At 41.9% G+C, this 21,942-nt stretch overlaps 1 protein-coding gene across 7 annotated transcripts in view; it reads left to right on the top strand.

Moving 5' to 3' along the window:
* The first annotated feature begins 56 nt into the window (after nt 1–56).
* The window catches only part of FANCD2 (FA complementation group D2), a 53,474-nt gene continuing 31,588 nt past the window's right edge, over nt 57–21,942 (top strand). For 5 of the 7 annotated variants that reach the window (XM_055804420.1, XM_055804419.1, XM_055804416.1 and 2 more), the window contains exons 1-19: nt 57–189; nt 915–1,017; nt 1,782–1,916; nt 2,495–2,562; nt 3,473–3,576; nt 4,121–4,184; nt 5,101–5,153; nt 7,608–7,686; nt 8,436–8,560; nt 9,050–9,137; nt 10,086–10,190; nt 11,384–11,484; nt 11,975–12,083; nt 12,827–12,862; nt 13,242–13,385; nt 14,475–14,609; nt 16,037–16,168; nt 18,147–18,254; nt 21,419–21,528. In XM_055804420.1, coding sequence (XP_055660395.1) covers nt 939–1,017; nt 1,782–1,916; nt 2,495–2,562; nt 3,473–3,576; nt 4,121–4,184; nt 5,101–5,153; nt 7,608–7,686; nt 8,436–8,560; nt 9,050–9,137; nt 10,086–10,190; nt 11,384–11,484; nt 11,975–12,083; nt 12,827–12,862; nt 13,242–13,385; nt 14,475–14,609; nt 16,037–16,168; nt 18,147–18,254; nt 21,419–21,528 — 1,775 coding nt within the window. In that variant the 5' untranslated portion in view covers nt 57–189; nt 915–938. The remainder of the gene's footprint in view (nt 190–914; nt 1,018–1,781; nt 1,917–2,494; nt 2,563–3,472; nt 3,577–4,120; nt 4,185–5,100; nt 5,154–7,607; nt 7,687–8,435; nt 8,561–9,049; nt 9,138–10,085; nt 10,191–11,383; nt 11,485–11,974; nt 12,084–12,826; nt 12,863–13,241; nt 13,386–14,474; nt 14,610–16,036; nt 16,169–18,146; nt 18,255–21,418; nt 21,529–21,942) is intronic. The other 2 variants (XM_055804421.1, XM_055804418.1) reach the window with 1 other exon arrangement.

The following is a 21,942-nucleotide window of genomic DNA, read 5'->3' as shown; positions in this document are numbered from 1 at the left end:
CAGGGCCGCGCGCCACTGGCGGGAAGCTCGAGCGCGAGCGGCGGCTGCGTCGTGTCGCGTCCTGGCGGGCGGCTCCGACCGGGGGGTGGCGGCTCCCGCAGCGCGGCTCCGGCGGGGCCCCGGCGGCCGGGTCTGCCCTGCCCTGCCTGGGGACACCGACGGCCCCGCGCCGCTCCGCGCCTTGCTGAGGTGCGGGGAGAGGCGGGGAGGGCAGGGAAGGGAAGGGGAGGTGGGGTGCGGGAACGGGATTGCAGGCGGCTGCCGCGGGAGTCGGGGCGCTCGGGGATACGCGCAGTAAGGCGAGGGCTGCCGGGGGTGAGCGCCCTGCTTCGCCCCGTCCGTCTGCGCCTCGGGCCAGGGAAGGCTGGTGGAGGTTCATCGCAACTTTCTTTGCTTTCAGTTGTTGCGCTCTCACGTTTTATGTGAATAATTTTAGTAGCCTTTGCCAAAGAACTGGAATTTAGCATGAGATGATCAGGCATCTTAATGACTTTTAAAGTGAGCCGAGATTTATTTTTTCTTTTTAATCTCTGCCACCCACCAAAAGCGGACAAGTCGGGTGGTGGTTTGTGCTGACAGAACTTGACCTTGTCCTGGGTTAGGAGCGTGAACGGGGTCAGCTAACACCGGTGCCTGAATGAAGAGCTAAGCCTTGCTTTATGAGGAACTGAATTTTAGAAAAAAGTGATGTTACACTATTTAAATATGACAAGCTCTAAAATTCCAACCTGTACAGCAGAAAAATGTGGCGTGATACTGGTTAACCAGCCAATCTGCCCTTCTTGGAGCAATTTCAGTTTCTGGAGCATTCCCCTTCACTATTCACTAATACATTCCAAACTTGCTTACAAAAACCCATCCGAATTAGAGTCATGTCTCCTTTGCTCACTTGTCTTTTTCCTGCATTTTAATAGGATAAAAACAAAGGTTTTGTTACCATGGTTTCAAAAAGGAAATTGTCAAAAGCTGATGCTTCTGGAGAGAGCCACAACACAGACTTGCCACGTAGGTGCTCAGGTATACTCTTACAGGGGAATGGGGACTTCTTGATAGAGGCAACATCTCCCAAGCAGGGGGAAGGCCAAAATGACAGTTTTGATAATGCTGATTGTTAATGACACTGTCGATCTTGGAACACTTTTTTTTTTTAATCACAATAAAACCGCTAAAAGCAATGCCATATCTTTTCTCAGTCCCTCTGTTCTCATACCTTTGATCAGTGTTTACCATCTTGACCTTTGCTGTCTTTAGAGTCTGCAGATGAATCACATCTGATCAAAAGTGATATCTATGAATCAAACCAAAATAACCTCTCTTCATAGCTGGAGGGAAGATAATTATTTTTGCTTTAGCCAATGAGCGGATACCTAAGAGACAGGTCTGGTGGGGGAACCTATATTAAATTTGTGCTTTTCAGACCAGAGGAAAGTATGTGCTTTAGCATTGCTCATAATCTGTTAGTGGAGGTGTCTCCCGCAGGGGTAAGCCACTGAAGGTGTATCTTAACTGTCTTTGGTTACGGATCATTAAAAGGGGTGAGCAGGAAATGTGCCTTCCTGGTGTCATGCTGCAAGGATAACTGCTTTATAGGATCTGATTGGCGCCTGAGTTGGCTAATGACTGCTATCAGATGTCAGCATGGTTTGTTGGTCTGGTCCTGTAAGTGTATTCCTGTGTTTCTCTAATTTCTTACTAGAAGGTTAATTTTGAATTAGTTGTTTATGTGAAGGATGCTTGCTATTTTTATTGTATATTTGATGTAGCATGTTTTGTTTTCTCAGAGACAAAGAAGTTGCGGATTTCTGATAAAGAAAATGCCTTTGCCCATGGTGGAGTGGAGAATGAGGGAATCTTTGAAGAGCTTCTTAGGACATCAGGAATTGTACTGAAAGCTGGGGAGGGACAAAATGAAATAGGTATGAGTTTAACACTTGTGCTCTCTGCTTGTATCTGAAAACATGCAAAGATGACTGGTACAAAGTGAAGATGCATTTATCTTGCGGTCTAAAAATGCTTGAGCCAGGTTTTTCCAAAGTTCAAGCAAACCTTCATCTGGCCTCTTATTTGTTATAGACCTTTTGAATTGCACAGTGCCAGCTGAATTAAGTGTATCACCTAAACTCATTATACCAGCTTTTTGGATATATACCTGTTAAGTCAAAAGACTTCTGAAAGGTTATTGGAGATACATGGAATAAGATTGGATGCATCTGTTATTACAGTATCAAGTGACAGAGGCAGGAGCTCTGAAACAGGAAAACAAACATGTCATAGTTGCCTTTCACTATTAGGCCTTTCTAGTGCTTTTAGCTACTCTCAGCCCAGACTGGAGAAAGCACAAGTGGTGATACCACTCAGGCTTTTGCTAACTGGACTTCTCAATAGAGCAAGTGCAGAAGTATTGGTGGATGGGCTTGAGAACTCGTACTTAGTGTAGCTGCTGTATGGATAAAATGTGTCTGGTCCTTTATTTTCTTTTAAACTTTCTCCTTAGCTGTAGATCAAATGGCTTTCCAGAAGAAGCTCTGCCTGGCCCTGGAGAAGCACCCCACTTACCCAGGTGTAAGTAATGGAGTATGCTTTGGCAGGAGCCAGCTTTAAAAGTGTTTGCTGTGTAGCAAAAGATGGAAATGCATTGCCTGTCCCTGCTAGTCCCATACAAAAGTATATAACACAGTAGCTTATCATGGATTTCTGTGGTCCAGTTTTGCCAGTTCTCTCAGTGTTGCTATTCCAACCTCTTGGTCCCATTGTCCTTCTATGTATACCAAGTCCTTCTATGTATACTAAGAGACAGTGCTACGTCTGTCTCTTCTCAGCTGTTATGTCTGAAGAGTCAGAAAAAGATGACCAGCCTGTGCCTCTGTTGAACCAGCCTTGGGGTGCATGCTCCAAGACTGGTTTCTCACAATTCCAAGCAGAAGTTCTGCACTTCCACTGCCATGTCCTGTCAAAGTAATTAGTTGGCTATATTACTCAATAGACAAAGACCCTTAAGGGAGAAAAATCACTTGCTTAACATTATAGTGGAAGCTGTGTTGGCTGTGTTTTGTGTTGGCTGGGGGCTGGCAGCATTAAAACTGCCACAATGTGGTGCTCCTCTCCAGTCAACAAGGCCAGGAGGAAAGTCCTGAGGCTGTTGATTTGACTGCAGATGTTTTTTGGGTGCAGCTCTCGTTGCATTAAATATTATTGTCTCAGCTGAACAGGAAGAAAGGCAAAGCCCTTGTAAATCAAAGTAAAATGTGAGACTGTTGCTTTAGAGTTACTTTGTACAACAACCAGCATTTCCTTTTGGAAATGGTTTTGAATAGAGTTTATTATCAGGCATTCCTTCCATCGTGATTTCTGTCTGTCTGCAGTTCTCTGGCTAGCTCTTCCCTGTTCTTGTCATCTGCTTACAAAGTGTCCTGAAAGACACCAGTTGATCGGGGCGCCTTTTTGGGAAGTGGATAACATCTCCGCTTTGCAGGTTGTGAAGCAATTCATCAGTGGCTTGGAATCTCACATCAAGGACAGGAACCAGTTCAAGAACTGTCTCTTGCCGTGCACTCCTGTACGGACAGAGGGGTCAAGGTCAGGTAAAATGTATTTTATCCTCCCCTTCAGTCAGAGCCAGTCTCTAGTTTAGTTAAATGTCACATAACATGGAGCAGAGTGGAGGGAAAGGCCATACCTTCAGCTGATGCATAACAAGACTCGTTTGTTATGCTGAAGTGGCTGGTGTAATATATTGCTGTTTAACAGCAGTAAGTTTAAAGTGGTACATCCAGGAATTTACTAGCTGCCTGTGGTATGTGTTGGGCTCTTGGCATTTAATGGCAAGTACCAAATACTGGGGAAAAAATATTTGATAAGACTGGTCAAGATCAACTGTTTTGAGAATTTTTCCGGGAGATACAACCTAATCACAGAGACTTCTGCATTTCCAGTTCACACCTAGTCTTGTAGAGTAAGCTCGTTCAGAGCTGAAGGGCAGTTTTAAGATTTTGTGCATCTGTGGTTACCATAAGTTGTTGTAAGTGGATTTAAAAAAAAAAAACAAACAAGAAATGGAAAGAGTTACAGCCTGTTCTAACACGTTTTTATTACAACTGTGGTGTAATCTTTCATCTTGCAGGACTCTGGTGCACTCATATTGTGAAAGCCTCATAAAACTGCTTCTCGGAATTAAGATCTTACAGGTGTGGACACCTTAGTTGCTCTGTACAGTGATGTTGATTTATTTAGGGATCCTTTTGCTTGCAGAACTAGAGGATTAATAGAACTGGTTGTGAGGCAGATGAGAGTGCATCTGAAATGTGTCCAATTTGTTGTTTCTGTAGGGACACAAAGATGCTCACAGCCTGGAGCTCATGGCATAGAGGAAGAGACAGAGGGAACTGGGTTTGATCACTTTTAAGAAGAGAAGATTTGGGGAGATTTTGTAGTCTTAAAATACCTAGTTGCATGGTGTAGAGAAAACAGAGCCAGACTCTTCTCAAAGGTGAACAGGGGCAGGATGAGACATGACAGCTCAGGTCACCCACAGGAAATTCTGATAGGATAGAACCTCTTCCACTGTGGACAATGTTTTCTTTAAGTGCTAGAACAGGTATGCTAGAGAGGTGATTGAAACTCCATTACTGGAGGAAATTGAATCTTGGAAGTGTTTAAAAATCTGTCAAGATGCTTGGGCCAGGATTAAAGTGGGGAAGAATTAGACCTGCAAAGGGAATGGCAAAAGCATGTGGGCGCTGTTTTCAAACTTACCTAAAGTTGATGCTTTAGATTCCTGTGCAGTGAAAAGCAACTCAGCCAGTCTGAGACAGAGAGCTTTGTTTGGCCCAGAGGAATTGTACATCCTGCCTATATGCTCTGATTTTATTAGATTTTGTGGATAGCTTATGCCCCTCTTGGCATTTGTGGGTTTCAGGCTGTATGCCACCTTTCTGGCATTAGGCAAGAGATTTCTTATACAGGAGATATTTTTGTTTGTCCTTTTGAGTATTTTATTATCTATGCATATTTCATCTTTTGTGAAAGATCAGTTTTGGTGGCAGTGCCACAGCACAAGCCATAAATAATCATCCTAACACTGTCTTTTTGCCTTTCTTCTAGCCTGCTGTCATAACACTGTTGTTGGAAAAGATCCCTGAATTCTTTTTTGACATGTGAGTATAGAACATCTTCTCTCTGCCCTGAAATGAAATTTCTTCTTTTGGACAATCACCAGCTGTTTGACTTTAACTGTTACTTCAGATTTACCTGAATGGATTTTTGCACTGATGTTTTTTTCTTCATACGTGTGTAAAACTATCTGTGAGGTACCATGACTTTAAACTTTTGGATGCATAAAGCAGAAGAGATGTAGACATACCTCATGACTGATAATGCTTTTCGTAGCTAGTGGCACAAGCTTGGGAAGTTCAAGTTTCAGCAGAGGGACTACAGAGTGTCTCATTATTTAAAAAAAGATGGCAGAGTTTTAGGAGGCTACTAGATGCAAACAGTGTTCAAACAAGATAAACAGAAAAAGGATTGGTTGGTTTTTGAATATAGGACATCGAAGCAGAGTGAGAGATCTTGAAGTGCAACACAGGCAAGACTTGAACACTTAAGCTCTTTTTCCATTGCCTTGATGCTTGTTACAGTCAGTGGAGCAGGTCAAGCGACAGAAAGAAGCTGAGGCTGTCCCTGATACAGTATTTGTTTCAGTGCTGAATATCAAGCAGAATACAAATGCTGTACAGGGTTGAGTCTGAGAAATTGTCTCAGACTGAAATGTTGTTAGGGGTGTGCTTAACACAAAGAAGTCACAAGGACTGAATTGTTTTCACCCAAGAATTCTAAAAGATCTTGGATGTAAAAGTGATAAGCTGTTAATTGTGCTGTGAACCCTTTAGGAAGTCTTAAAAATGGATGATGTTACACTTGTCTCCTATGAAGTTGTAACAAGACTTTTTTTATGTATTAATGACCAGTTAAAAATTGTGGGGAGGTGAAAAAAAGAACTAAGTGGTCCATTTTGCAGTAAAAGGAGCAAGGTCCCACGAAGATCTGGGTTGTTCAGCATGTTTGTAAGTGAAAAGGGAATTGTAAAGTAAGGTAACAATTTATGGTAACAATTTCCAGCATATTCTAATCTAAACCTAATTGTGAAGAACAATAGAGGTTTTTTCTGCGACTGCCTGCTGGTTTTTGGTTTGTTTAATTATGGGACAAGAAACGACATTCATTATGGCTAGTCTGTAACCATAGCTGTACTGACTGACCAATTTCTCCCCTGTTGTAAAAGCATGGACGTATCAGACCTCTGCAGGTTTAGTCATTGTCTGGACAGAGGACGTTCAATTTATTGACTCGCTGTAGGAGGGGTGGGGGGAGCTTGGTTTATCCATGTGATTTGGCAACAGCCAGCTTATTAATACGTATGGGCTCACAGACCAGTGTGACCAGAAGTTACAGAAGAGGGGGGACATCTTAGACAGTACAGCTCCATAAACCTTGTTTTCTTAGAAAATTAGACTAAAAGTAATCCTGATTATTTAAACACAATGACAAACTCAGTGTTTTGTTTGAGGAAAGGTATCTTGTGTGGGTGCTTCTTTTTGTTTCTTATTTTTAGTATCAGTTCCATGCTTAGCAGTAGACAAAGCAGCCAACAGAATATCAGGGAAGGAACTGGGAGCAAAATGGATAATATCATGTCACTGTAACTACATGGTACAATCACATTTTGAATGTTGCATGCGCTTCTGGTCAGGCTGTCACAAAAATATAGTAGAACAATTTTTATGGAAGAGGGGAAGAATATTTTAAATGAAATAGAATTCTGTCTGCCTTCAAAGGAGGTGACTGGCAGAGCGACGATAGATGTCTATAACAGCAAGAAAGATTTAGAGAAGGTAATTGAGGAAGCTTTAACCGTTGTTTCTAACTATGCAAGGCAGCAAACGAAAAACCCCAGAAGTACTTTTTCAGATTATGCTTAATTACCCTGTCAAATTCAGTGTTGGAGAATGTAGAGGTTAGAAGTTACACAGAGTTGTGGGTTTATTTGTTTGGGTTTCTGTTGTTTTTTTTTCCTAAAGCCTTAGGGATATTAATGGAGTATAGATGTACTGCTGGATAGCAGACATGGAGTGGGTACCGGCTTCTGCCTTGGAGATTTGATAAACTGCTTATTGTTGGAAACTGAATAGAAACTGACAAGAGTGCTCTGTGAATGCCCTGTTACCCAAAACTTGCCCCAAAGCATCTGACTACAGTTGAGGACAGGGATACTGGGCTCAAAGGAGATTTAGGCTAAGCTAGTCTAGTCACTCTTAAGGTAGGTAGCACAGGAGATCTGAAGTGTCATGTATGTTTTGCTTTTTGTACCATAACTTAGGATGTTGTTCTTGGTGGTATATTGAAACAGGCTGATAGTAACCCTGCTTTGTTTGCGTAGCATGTAGGTTTCTTCCTAGATGCTGCTAAAATCTGTAAGGGTGTTAATGATATTTTCATAATATGGCTTTGATAGTTGGTTACTTTGAATTGCATCTCGTGATCTCGCTGAACAGCAGCGAAGCTTTTGAGTCTGTCTGTCTGACTGATCTGTGTTTTGCTTTCTGCTGTTTTAGCGTGGGCACCTTTGGAACAAATTTTCCCCGGCTCATTGTCAATCAATTTAAATGGCTTGATGGGCTTCTTGACAGCCAGGTGGGTACTGATGGTGCAGTCACATGTATGCTTTTTCCAGTCAACTTCTGGAATGCCTCTCAGGTGGGATGAGATCAATTATTATGCTCATGAGAACTGATCTTGTCTTCATATTCACATGCTGAAGGACAGACTTAATTCTCTCTGGTTTATTACGATTGCTTTCAGTGACTTCTGAACATCCCCTTCTACTGTTTTTCTTCCCTTGCTCTAAGTCTTCTTTTTCATACATTTGTATCTACGTATGTATTCATTCACATGGGTGATCCCATGTTAAAGCTGTTGTTGGCAGGAAGTTATAATCCCCTCCTGTTAAATTTTAACAAGAGATACTACGTACTTGCAAGCATCTGGGGATGAAATCTCTGTTCCTGCTTTGGTGGTTCTTTTCCTTCTTTCACTAAGCCAGTCAGTCTCTGTGGGTTACTTTGTACTGGAGGGCTGTTACTAGAGGGTCTCAGAATTAACTAAATCACGATGTTACACTAAACACTGAGAAGCTTGCTGTTGTGTTCCCCAGTTTTCTTTGTTCACCAAGATAGTTATATCCTATCCTACCGGTAAAATACCATTGTTCCATAAAAGTCTGTGCTATGATTCATGATTTCAACAGGAAGTTAAGGGACAGTTGGCATAAATCCAGACAGATGACTTACTGAGTGACCTTACATGTGTAATATTGCCATGCTAATGAACTGCTTGCTCACAGTGAGACTCACGCATCTTACAAGTGTTCCTCTTGTCTGCAGGATCTGGTCAAGAAGTTAATACAGATGGTTAGTGTCTCTCCAGTTCCAATCCAGCATGATATTATCACCAGTTTACCTGAGATCCTGGAGGATTCCCAGCAAAGTGAGGTTGCCAGAGAGCTTAGGTACAGATGATTCTGTTGGGGTTTTTGATTGGTGGCTTTTTTCACCCTTGCACTTAGCAGGAAAGGACATCATGCATTGATGCAGGTTGCACCAGGACTGACAAATAGTGGGACAACAGTCTGTTTCTGTTAACAGTAACATTCAGCGGCAGCTAGCACTTGCTTAGGACATTTCATTTGTGCTGTTACGCTCTTGGAGAGGTCTGAATGCTCCAAAAGTGCTTTTATCTAACAAATTGTTAAACGTTTGACTACCTGGAGACAGCACAGGTAGAATCTAGTTAAGTACATACTCATTACTTTTGCTGCATCAGTCTGTGATCAGTCACTTGGATATTACTATAGACAGCTAATCTAGGGATATGTTGTTGGAAGTTTCAGGGATTTTTTTGCAGTGACCACGAAAACTGCTGGAATCATACAATTTACTAAAGATCCATTCATGGTTCTGTTAAGAGGTTCTCTTATTTTTTTTTCCTTCTGTATCAGCTGCTTACTAAAACAGGGCAGACGTCTAACAGTTCCAATCTTGGATGCGCTTTCTCGTCTGGATCTTGATGCAGGCCTTCTGGCTGAGGTAAGAGCTTTTACTGAGCAGCTGAGCAGAGCCTAGCCCCTGCTGAGCCACATGAAAGCTACAGCTGTTGGTCATTCGAAGTATTTTGCTAAATCTGACTCTTATAGGCCTTCAAAAGTCCTTAGCTCGCCGAAATTGAAAAGGATTTGGAGAAGCTAAAACTGTTTCTGGAAACATGCATGAGGGGTTCAGTGAGGAGCAGAGAGAACTTTTCTGGCTGTTACAGTATGCATTCAGAAATTTCAAACCAGCTGTTCTAGCAAATGCAAAAGCACTTTGTTGTGCTGCAGTAATTTTTTACTGTCTGTCTTAAACCTGCTTATTGTCACAATTTCTGTTTTGGAAGTATAGTGACCAGACTAGACTGCTATATTCTAAGTAAAAGCAGACTGGTGATTAAGTAAATGCATAATCATAGTTTTTCTCTGCAGAATGCTGATGAAGGAGAAGAGCCTTATGCCTTATGTCTTCTGGACGTGCTGGATTGTTGCACTTCTTGCAGTTAGGCTTCTTATGGATAGAATAAAATGGGTTCATTTTAGTTCATGAACGATTTTGTGTAGTCCAGGCTACACTGTGCTTTTCCCTTTTGAAAGCCAGTTAAAAAATGATGGAACCGAGCTCTTCTCAGCAATGCCAACTGAAATGATAAGGGGTGACAGCCACAAATTACAGCCTAGGAGGTTCAGGTTGGACATTTTGCAAAAATGAGTTAGGGTCTGCAGCACTGACATAAATTATCAGAGAGGTGGCGGGGCTTGGGGGTTTCCTCCATCCTTGGATATCTTCAAGACTCAGCAAAGCCAAGGCGAGTCTGATCTAATACTGACAATATTCTTGTTCTGAGCAGAAGTCTGGACTATAATCCTCCAAAGATGCCTTCCCACTTACTTAACTCTTTCTGTGAACTGTAGTCTTGCAGCTGATCCAGTATTGCTTCCTCCTCAGGTGCGGCAGTCTGCCATGACCATTGTGCCTTCTGTAAAACTGGAAGATTTGCCTGTAGTAGTAAAATTCATCCTCCATAATGTCAAGGCAGCAGATGCAGTAGAGGTACAGTATTTTTTGCTATACTAAAACCCAAGAAGTTGTCTAATCCAGTGTGTGTTTTAACAGAGAGCAATTGCTTTACACAAATGTTTTCAAGTGAAATTTCTAATATTGCCAAGAATCAAAGCACATGTAGTATATCTGTCCTTTGACATGGATTTAGTTATGCCTTCAGGCCTGAGAATTGAAACCTCCTCATTTCTGCTGGCTATTGTAGATTTTTCTCATTTGTTTTTAGAATATCTTTTTTTTTTTTTTGGTGTAAACATCTTAAAGAACTGAAAGCAGTCGAATTGTCTTGAGCTAAACCCTTAGACTTAAAAGCTGTAGTTAGGTGGCAACTTTATGCCTCTGAATTTTATCTAAGAATCATGTGTTGTACATACCTTTTAAGGGCTTTAAGTTCCAGAAGTGTCCAACAGGCATGGGACTGCAACTTGGTAATTCTCTTCTTGTTTTCTCCACTGAGACTGAGTTCATATTTTGGAAAGATTCTTGCAAGGGTAATTCTGTTTGAGGACTGTTTTCATTCTGAGGTGTAAGGTTCTTCACATCTTCCACACAATGTTTGAATTTGCTTTATCTAAGAAAAAATACTCAAAATACTTTTGAAATGAACCAGATTGTATTTTGTCAAGCCAGCCTTACTGAACTATTGAACATCGGGGTTTTTTCATACTTTGAGGAAGCCTCAGTGTAAGACATGAGGATTGTGATCTGCCCAAATCTTTCTGGGAGACCACTGTGAAAACAGCCTGCCTGTTACAGGCAAGCCGGTCTGCTGATATACTGCGATTTGGCAGTAGTCAGATTGGTAAACTCACATGCCCCAGAATTCCTGTGACTGTCATATATCTTGCTCAGCTGCTAAACAGGATAAAACTAGCTCACATCAGCATACAGCAGATACAGGTGGGAATTTCACTGAGTAACTCTTAAGAAATCCTTTCATGCTTTCTGCATGCATCTGCGATGTCATGACTTGACAGGTGAAGAGCAGTGTGTTGCTGGTTCATTTCCTAAGTTTTTTTTAAAAAAAGTTTGATCATAGTTAAATGCTTATGAATCTTTAAAAATACATGAGTTTTTGATTTGTAATTTTAGGATTATTCTGGGAGATTGTGTTTTCTTTTCCTCAGCTTTTTCTGTTCCTCCCTTGTGTCATAGTGATTTGTACAAGGATTTGTATTTTACAGGTGATTTCTGATCTTCGTAAGAACTTGGATCTGTCATCATGTGTTCTGCCTCTGCAGATCCTAGGTTCCCAGAAGAAGCTTAAAAGCCAAGTCCAGGCCAGGTACTTGAACAGATTTACATGATTCTTCAAGGGTAAGATGGGACAAGGGAATTTCAGCTTTTCTTTATCTGGTCTCTCTAGCACACAGTTGCATACATGAGCCTAATTTATCCTGCATGAAGGTGCAGACACCTTTGTTCCTTCCTGCTTGGTGTTAATATAATGTATTTGTCCATCCTTGCCCAGATGGCTTCCCCTGTCACATGTATAGTTCCTTTTGAGCCATCTGCATCCATGGCTACATGGGGGTAAGCAACTTCATTTATAATAATGTTGCTGCCAGTTCATCTGTTTTTAAGTTCCCTCCAGTACATTTTTGATTGATTCTGCAACCTTTGCTTCCACTCTCTTCTGAAACTCCCTATCCTTGCCAGAGCATTCCCTCTAGAGAACGGCTGCTTTCAGGAACTGCTGTGACTGCTAGGCTGCCTTGTTCCTTTTACTACAGCATTTACAATGACTGAGTCTCCTCCTTTCTGATCATTTGCAGTTCTTCCATGAGCCAAGTAACCACCAGCCAGAATTGTGTGAAGCTACTTTTTGATGTGATCAAGTTAGCTGTGAGATTTCAGAAAGATGTCTCTGAGTCATGGATTAAGGTAAGCTACATGCTTCAGTCCTTGTTTCCTTATTTAATTGGACTCCTAGGTTGAGCCTGAGCCTTTCTTGTAATCAACAGTGACATTGAGACAACTGTTAGCCTGTCGTTTTACCAGTACAGATTTCATTCTGTGTTCCAGATTAGCAGTGCTTTGTCAGAGTCTTTCTTCTTCAGTTACCAATTGCACAGTACTTGCTAGTGCCCACTGGCTCCTCTGTACAGTCCCCAGATCTTGAAGTGCAGGATAAACCTGGCTCTGCATGTTTTCGAGAGTGTTTTGGAAAAAATAGTCTTAGATTTCTTTTCCCATCTGCAAGAGAGCAAAAATGTATGCCTATATATTGAGACTGAGCTGTATGAAGCCTTCAGGTACTTGAAAATGTCCAGCTAGAAATCAGTATTGGCTGGTTTGGGGCTAAATTTATCTTTAAATTGTATTTCAGTGAAAACCATGAGACTGTTTCTTGTTTTCAGCCTTTCATTGCTCAGTACCTTATTTCCTTTTTCAAGCCTGATGTTATTTGAGAACATCCTTGTCAAATTTTCATGCTGTCTTTTTGAGCGCCTTCTGGGTTCCCTGCCGTTTGCAAGATGTAGTTTGCTGGCTTTGATAGCTGTCCTGTCATAAAGGAGAGAAATCTGTGAGCAATATTTCTTTTGGTGTCTACATTTTTTTGATTTGGTTTTGGCATATGGCATTGTACTCTAGCATAACAGCTTTCTTGGTGTTTTTGCTCTTAGGCTATTGAGAACAGCACGTCTGTATCTGACCATAAGGTAATACTTCTGACTCTGCGCTTGTCTCTGGGAGTGTCGTCTTCTGCTGGTGTTCTCAAGGGCTTTCTTCATGGTTGTAGATGAAGAGATTTTTCTAGCCGGAGCAGAAACTGCCAGTGATGTTGCATGGGTGTTTCTTTTGGTATTTGACTGGTTCCTAGTATAATGGCCATCCATTTTCTTTGTAACTCTTGGTGCATCCCTTCTAAATGTCAAGGGACAGAGTTATCCTGCTTTAATTCTGTCCTGTTGGACTAAGAAGGTTTTTCTACAGTTGTGGCTGTTGGGGCTTTTTGAGCTTTTGATTTCAAAGTGTGTAGTTGCCTGGATTGTTTAATGTATTGTCAGAATAATGACTGGTGGTTATTTCCTCTAAAAGGTTCTGGATCTGATAGTTTTGCTGCTAATCCATTCTACAAACACCAAGAACAGGAAGCAAACTGAGAAAGTACTGAAGAGTAAAATCCAACTGGGCTGCATGCCAGAACAGCTGATGCAGAATGCCTTCCAGAATCATTCAGTGGTCAGTACTGATTCTGCTTTGGGAATCCCTTTTCTGTTATCTCTCCAAGATCTTGTCAGATGATGATTTAGCCCTGTGCTGCATTACACATACTGTTCCAGTTATGTACATCTACTTCTGTTTTTTGATTTTTGGTTCCAGCTCAGTGTCCCAAGGCACGTGTCCTCTGTTGTGTCACACGGGGTTTTTTTAGACATGAGCTTTCCTTAGAATTAAATGGGCTTTATTTTGGTGCAGAGCCTCTCAGCTGAAGGGATGTGGTCTAGCCCAAGATCTCCATCCACTGTGTTCAGGCATGCTGTGGTCTCCCACAGTATTATTAAAAGTTCCTATGTTTACATGCACCATTTTTCAAGTGCAGTGTTTTCTAGGTCTAAATATATGTGTTGGGCATTATGTTTGGAATGTAATGTAAATTACCATTCACTATGAGAAAGCTGAAAAGATCCATGAAAAATTACATAGTGCTGCTTGTTAGAGGTAGAGGGCAGATAAACGCAGAGTTATAAATTTTAAATTAATTGAACTATAATAATGCTTTAAGTAGGCACATTTTATTCTGAGTATAAGTGGGTTTAATTCAGTTTTAGTTTAACTCCCTTTCAGAGTAAGTTAAGCTAAATTAGGCCACTTTCCATGTGAATAAGAGCTTGTTGTTCAAAGGTGCTCTGTGTGATTAAGTTAACTCGAAAAGTTAACTTTCTGAGTATCTTGAGGTAGCAGAGTCCTGTTAAAGTAAGGCCAACAGTGTGTCTGTCTTTGGGCTTATATTTAGTGGTACATTGCTGTAATGTAACTTTCCTGGTGTCACCTATAAGGGTCATGCTGCTCTAAGCTCTGCAGCTTTGCAGGTTGGCTTCTTAACCAGACTGTAAATCCTTTGTGTGAAGACTGAAGAAACCCATTCTGGTGTGCCTTACCTGTTCTTGTTGCCCATTTGTGCAAGAGAGGACAGTCAGGAGGCAGAAAAGCACCTAGTAAACTAGACAAAGCTTTCAAGACGAGCTGTACTGCACACTTTATTTAGAGAGCTGGGTGTGTTGAAAAGAAGCAGCAATAATCTCCTCTTTTGTGATGTCTGTATTTCAGGTTATCAAAGAATTCTTCCCTTCAATCCTAGCACTTGCTCAGACGTTTCTGCACTCTGCACACCCAGCCGTAGTCTCCTTTGGCAGCTGCATGTACAAACAAGCTTTTGCAGCCTTTGACTCTTACTGCCAGCAGGTATAGTGTGATGGGTGGCATCTGTTTTGTGTTTGCACTGTGTTCTAGAATGTATGTCGTGATCCTTTCAGGGGAGAGGATTTCAGGCAGTTGGATGCCTTTGGAGAGAGGTCTGTGCTGTAGAGTAGGCCAAGCAGAAGACTGGAGCAATCACAGCAAGGCTCTGGTAGCAAATGATTTAAGCACAGAGGCTGCTGGGAGGAGCAGGGAGCAAACAGGCAGACCTCGGAAGTGACAGAACAAGAAGTACTCATGGAGCAGAGGGGACTGCTGGATTTGCTGCAATTCAGAAAGCAAACACCTTGACTCAGATCTAGCCAGGAAGTCAGGACTGGCCCCCACCGTCACAAAGGAGATTTGTTCTTCAATCCATATTCCTGTTCTGTCTTATCTAGTCGCTTAGAACATCCTCTGTTTTAAAAAGCCATTGTTATAGTTTGAATTTTCCCTTTCTTTGGATAACTTACTATGGTGGAAAAGTTTACACGGATTTCCCTTGGAGCTTTGACCGACTTGAACTCTTGCTGCATATTCTGAAGTAATAACAACAGACTAGACTTTCAGCTCTGAGTAGGAGTTTCTGCAGACACGCTGACCTCGGGAGATTTGAGGATTGAAGGCAGCTCTGCACAAGCTTTTGAATGTATTTGCACTTTTTTGGGGCACAGTATGTTTATGATTAAGACTGTTTACAGCGTTGAATCTGTATTACTTACTACAGCAAACTTAACAAACAGACAAAAAAGCAACTGAGAAAAAGCTGAGATATGAAGGCATATGATGTCATCTGCAACAAGCTAGTGAATCTAGCAATACTTTGAGATGTTAAGAATTTCAAAAGAGGATGGCTGTATTAGCAATTAGGAAGGACCCAGAGCTCAGACAGTGGATGGGATGGAGAGAGATCCCTGTCCAGAATTTGTCTGAACTAAGGCCATAAAGATAATTCTGAAACAAAAATGTCAGTTTTGAACTGTTGTTGATAAAGATCGTGAAGACACTGGAAGTGCTGAAGTTAGACGCAAAGTCTTCCCAGCTATGGTGCAGTGTTCTGTGCACCTAAGAAAACAGGACTGTGTGCCTAAGAAAACAGAATAGATTTTTATTGTTTTATGTGTTGACAGCAAAGAGCAGAAACTGCAGTAGTGTTAGCAAGCAGGCAGGAAAAATTTGGTGAAGAACAGCTTTATGGAATCATGGGAGCTTTTAGATCTGAATAAAATTGAGGCTCAAGGAGAAAGTCAATATTGTGGATATCTGGAATTAAAGAACAAACTGAGAAGGAATTTAGAATAATATGGTTAATAAAATGGTTGAGTTTTGGGGTGATTATTTGTGCTTGATCAACATATTCCCTGTGAGCTGAACAGGGCAGATATTTTTCCTTTGGTATTTCACAATGGTTTCTCTGGGGGCTTCTTCCTTAGGAGGTTGTGACTGCTTTGGTGACTCATGTGTGCAGTGGAAATGAGACAGAACTGGACATTTCTCTGGATGTGCTCACTGATCTAGTGATGCTGCACACATCCCTGCTGATGCGCTATGCCACCTTTGTGAAGGTATGTATATTTCTGGGGGCATGTTGTATTTCAGGTCCCTTATACCACTTTGCCTCAGATCCAGAATGGTCAGTACTTTTCAGAAACAGAGGTGTTGGAACAGCTTGTAACTGTAAAGCTATCTGTCTTGAGAAATGCAGTGGTCGGAAGTGAAAAGGATCAGCTATGAAAACATGAGCTGTAAGACAGACTATGTGTTTTTTTTTGACAGGGGAAGTTGAGATAGAGAGAAAAAAAAAAAAGTTACCCTTCCCTGTAGCCAGAGAATGCTTGAATTGCAGGTATGGAATGACACCTACAATGGAAGGGAAGTGCTGTCTATTAACGTCAGCTATTTCAAATGCTTGGCAAAAGCCTGCCCCCTTTGTGAACTGCCTGTTCTTACCACATTGGAAGAGTGACAGTAGAGTATTTGAATCCTAAAACAAAACTGGCAGGGATGGGAGGAGACTTCTGTCCTAAAATTTAAAAGAAGAAAGTACTCAATGGGGAGAAAAAAAAAATTTTTTTGGAAGCAGGTCCAGCTGCCTGCTTCCAAAAGTAGTAAAAGTGGAGACTGAGGGAAGAGCAAAGCAGCAAGGCAAGCCTGTAACAATACTTGCCTTGAACACTCTCCAATCTGTGGTGATTTGTAGCCTAAGGACACCCTGTATTTTAAGAGCCCTTGAAGAGTACGGGTATTCCCCCTACCCTCTGTTTTTTGGTGTCTCCTTGGTGTCAGTGATTCTGTAGTCTTAAGTACACACTGTGGGAAAGCTATATACAATTTGCTGTTTGTCTGATTGATTGTTACATGTAATTTACTTGCTTAAAATATGCTAAAAAGATGTTAAGATCTGCCACAAGAATTTGCAATGCAATCTGTCACACATTTGATGGGTATAACGAAGAAAACAGGACTCACTTCCCTCCTGGCAGAGGGAAGATGTGATAAGGACTCAGTGCTGAAAGTAGTCCTCAAAAGAGACAACCTAGAACCCCTACTCAAAATTAAATGTGTTGTCAGAAGTGCAGTGGGGAGTACTTGCTCACAGCAGCCCACTAAGACCTGCTGACCTTCCTCCGACCTTGTCTGCATGTTCTTGTGCTGGCAGATCACTTAGAGATTATGGTTTCTATGGGATGATCGTTGATGCATTACCAAAGCTTGTATGTGAAGTAAGTTAATCAATGCTCTGGCCACCCCTCAGGGTCTGGCAGTATACAGTGTTTGACATGCATCTCAGGAGTGTTACCTGTAAAAAGATCTGCAGATGCCTGGCATACTTGATGCTGTGCTGGAGCCTCTCCAGCACAGAGATAACATGAAGATCTTAGCACAAATCATCTCCCGAGACAGCTATTTTTTAACCTTAAAACTGGGTGGATTTTCTTTAGGGTTGCAAAAATGGTTATCTAATCATGTCAAACTTGATGCTTCATTCCAATTCCTGCTTGAAGTTGGCCAATAGTAGGAGAAAAATACTGGAAGCAACAGTGGTAGGGAAGTTAGTGTGGCTCCGGGAAACAGCTGGATTGTTTTTCACCGAAGCACTGGAAGATGAAATATCCTGAGGATGCCAGCCAGCACAGAAAATTCAACCCCTAGATTGTTAACATCTTGACTGTTACAGGGCTTGGAATGGAAATATTAGTGAAAATCCCATAACATTCATTTTGTCAAATACTTTGAATCCTGTGACCTAACCTGTGATAGGACATAAACAGCTGTCACTAAATATAATTGGAGCACTTCCAAAATGCTTACAGTAGCCAGATTTTTCTTTCCATTCAGCCTCTGATAAAATTAACTGCCATAATTAAGGTCAGAGCTATAGTTGTGCATTTATGATTATTTAATTTGAATGTAACTTTTTCCTGCATGTACAAAAAAGATGAAGTTAATTGTCTTCCCTGTGGCTGACAAGTGATGTATTTTTGGGAATATGGAAAGGGATTCTTGATACATCTGAGCTAGTTTATGGCTTCTGTCTTGCAGACCATTTTAGACTCTACACAGAAACTGAATCCATGCCAGATCCGGAAGCTTTTCTACATTCTCAGCATGCTGGCATTCAGCCAGAGGCAAGAAGGAAGCTATATTCAGGTAAGCAGAGACACAACAGAAAGGAGTTCAGGCTGTGCCTTGGTCCTTTTTGCTAGGTTAACTTCCAGAGTTTGTGTGGTGCAAATAATGGCCTCATCTATGAACAGTGATTGATGTCAGGCTGTCCTTCAGTTTAAAATTCTCTTCTCCTTAAGTGGCTGCAAGCCATCTTGTGGCTCCAGGCTTTCCACCCGGTATAGCAAGGGCTTATCACAGTGACTGCATACCTTACATCTTCTCCAGAAAGGTCCTCTTGTCTTGCATGTCTAAGAAAGGTGGAGCTGTTAGAAATGTGGTGCCCAATGGCAGTCCCTAATCTAACCTCCCAGTTGAAGGGGGACTGTCAACAACATAATATCAGATTTACTGTGGCTTTGTCTAGCTAAGCCTTGAAAACTTGCAAAAGTGTAAATTCAGCAGCCTCTTTGTCGAGCTTTGTTTCTCCATCACTTGGAAGCATTCAGAAAGTATAATTCAACTTCTTCACCAATAACATTCATCTCTGTTCAGCTGCTTAATGTTTGTACATGAGACAACACACTCAAGTTAGAGGAATTGAACTGCACAGAACAGAGGACTCTGCTGTGAAGTGGTAGGCTTCACACCTTTTGTGCCTCTAGTTTAAACATGAGAAGCTATCGAACCTGGTCTGTCTAAATTTATATTAATTTTATGCGGGATACCTTTTGTGACTCGGTTGCAGCATAATAGTGGCGTTATCAGATACCTTTGTCTGGATTTCTGACCAGTGATCAGATAAAGAAATATCTCAGACATTTATTTCACAGTGGAGATGTCTGGGTTTAAAATTTCCTGTTCATAAAGCTCAGCTCTTAGAAATTAGGACTATTTGCTAATAGACTAATTAGACTTTGAGTCTCTACATAGTTTCTAGTAGTGGTTATGTTTGCACATGCTAGCTGGAGACTATAAAGGAAAACTGCTTTCCCACTGTTACTGATTGGTCTGTGGCATGTAAAACAGCATGTCTGTAGTCATTTCAGGTCTTCTCACTCACCCTGTGAAGATGAAGCTCTTCACTGCCAAAATTTCTGGCTGCACAGCAGTTTTAGCTCCTTTCTGAACTACTTTCCTCAGTGATTTCCCTGCCTCCCACCCCAAGTCTTTCTTACATGCAACTTGTGAAAATTGCCTTGGCAACACACAGGGTGACTTTGCACCCCTGAAGGACTAACCATCAGGAAGAAGTGTTCTGCCTGTCACCCTCATAAATTGCAAAAAGAAGAGGAGGAGTGTAAGCTCTAGAATTTATTCTGAGCTGAGAGTTTGTAACTGTGGGGAACCAAGGTTGGCAGTTTGACTTTCTGCAGTGATAGCAAAGACTGCAGGGGTAGATCACCAAATAAATCAGTATCCAGGGAACCAACTTCCTCTTTGACTTCTCTTAACTGGACTTAAAAAATTGATGCCTCTTGGATACGAGAATCTCTACAGGCAGATTAGGCATTTGTCCTTGCATTGCACAGGTCATTCCAGAAGCATCTTGCCTAGTGAAGGTCAAGAAAAGGTAGTATAACCGTGTACTTGTCCTTTGCTACCAGTTTGATCTTGTTGGCACTGGTAGTTTGTGTAGCATAACTCAAGCCTTCATCTCCTCTGTCTCAAGACCTCTCTCTGGTCAGGGCTTGTGCTTTCATGCAGCTTCAATCCCTGAGGATCTCTGTATGGTTCAACCTCCTCTTTTGCAGGACCAGTAGGGAGAGTTAATAAGAATCAATGTAACCAGGGCTGTTTTGATTCTGTGATGTTTTTCAGTGACCTGCAAGATCTTTGCTGCTTTTATGAAGCTGCTTTTGAGTTCTCACACATGCCCTGTTGCAGTCTGAGAATGCTGCTCCTCATAACAGGGATGCTGCTCTTCTGCCATGGTCGCTGCTTAAACTAGCAATAGGACTGTTGCTAACTGGCTAAAATAAGCGTGTTTTCTGCTTAGTGCATTCATTGTTCCATCCCTGCTTTGAAATTAATTGCTTTCTGATACCTACTTTTAGATATCAGGAAGTTGAGCTGTCCCTTAGCTTTGGTCAGGAACCTCTTGGCAGCCCTTTGCCGTGATTGTCTGCTCAGCTAAGTTTTCTGTCTTTTTTTCGCCTACAATTTATTAGTTTAAGGGATCGAGCAGAACATATTCCTTTCTCAGAGACACTGTTCTGGACAGCTTGGTGATTGCCCTGTTCTAGCTTTGGCTGTCATGTTTTAGATGTGACACTCTGGTCAGCTTGTTTTAGATGTGACACTCTGGTCAGCTGTTCCATCCTCAAAATGGCAGCTTTCTTAATTGGCATTCCTCTTGTCAGCAAGTGCAGGTGCAGCTTGGAGTCCTGCGGCTGATTTGCTCCACACTCTTCTGTGCTTTGCCTTTGATTTCTTCAGCAAGTATTAGACTTCTCATCCAGAAGACTGGTCTCCCAACTTCCCTGAAGCGTCGTGCTTCTGTGACTGAGTATGCTTATGCTGTCAGTGTCTGGAGACCTCCTAGTCTACCACTAGTGGTCCAGACTTTCAGAAGTCTACAGAACTGTGCCCATTTTGGGGAAGTGCAGCTGATGAGCTGCTGACACAGCTGTGAAGTAGAGCATGCTGCATTGAGACCTGCTGTGGGCTTACAGAGCTGCTGCAAAGAAACCTTTATAATTGTGCAGGGCATGCATGCCCACACCCGGGGGACGAGGGGGACAGCGTGAGAAATGTCTTAATCCCAGGTGTCTGGTATGGTGTTACCTACAGCTCTCTTTGGACCTTCACCAAAAACTGCTCCATCCCTCAACCTCTGAAGTTGACAGTGTTTTAGGGGGTAGCTCTGCAGCTGCTGTTTGTAGGTGAAGAGCTCCAAGACCACCTGCTATTTTTTTTTAATATATTGTTCTATTAATTATAGGTGAAACCTGGACCAACTACATGTTCTGTATAGTAATTAGAGCAAAGTCAAAGCCGGTCACTTTTAATGCTGTTTGCAGCCTTACCTGGAGTTGTATTTTCGTAATAAAGGAAATTGCAGAATGTGCACGCCTTCTGCAAAGCTGTAATCCCAATAAGCTGTCCCCCTGCAGCCTTTGGAGGTGACATTAAGTGAAGACGCCAATAGAACTGTGAGTGATGCACACAAGTACCTTTGTGATAACATGTTCTGTGTCTCTTTTTAGGATGATATGCACATGGTGATCAGGAAATGGCTCTCCAGTACAGTTCCCAACCACAAACAGATGGGGGTTATTGGTGCTGTTACCATGATAGGCAGCGTGGCATTAAAAAGGTGAGAGAAAATGTAGCAAAGACGAATTTAATATGCTTTTGGTTCAGACCAAACCTGGAGTAGAACAAAGAAAGGGGGGCACTGCCTTTGAGCCCATGCACATCTTGGTCAAATTCAAGAACTTAAAACTCTTTTCTGCAGGCTGCAGTGTTTGGTGTTACAACCTGTTTAATACTGCTTGCCTGCTGCTGCTCTCAAAGGCATCCCAAATTTCTTGTTAACGCCTATTCATGGATGCTTTGACTAGCATCAGCAGCGCTTACTGCTCAGAAAAAAATTTGAACACTGGGGTGGACTGACTGCAGATCAGCTTCCGACACTAGGCCTTATGTGCCCTGTGTTTGAATACAGGGAAATCTAAAAGAGAAGTAAGCAGAAAAGTCGTTATGGCTGTGCTGGGCATTGGCAAGACAA

The sequence above is a fragment of the Falco peregrinus genome, chromosome 5 (genome assembly GCF_023634155.1).
Source record: "Falco peregrinus isolate bFalPer1 chromosome 5, bFalPer1.pri, whole genome shotgun sequence".
Taxonomy (NCBI): domain Eukaryota; kingdom Metazoa; phylum Chordata; class Aves; order Falconiformes; family Falconidae; genus Falco; species Falco peregrinus.
This window is presented reverse-complemented; position numbering and strand designations above follow the sequence as displayed.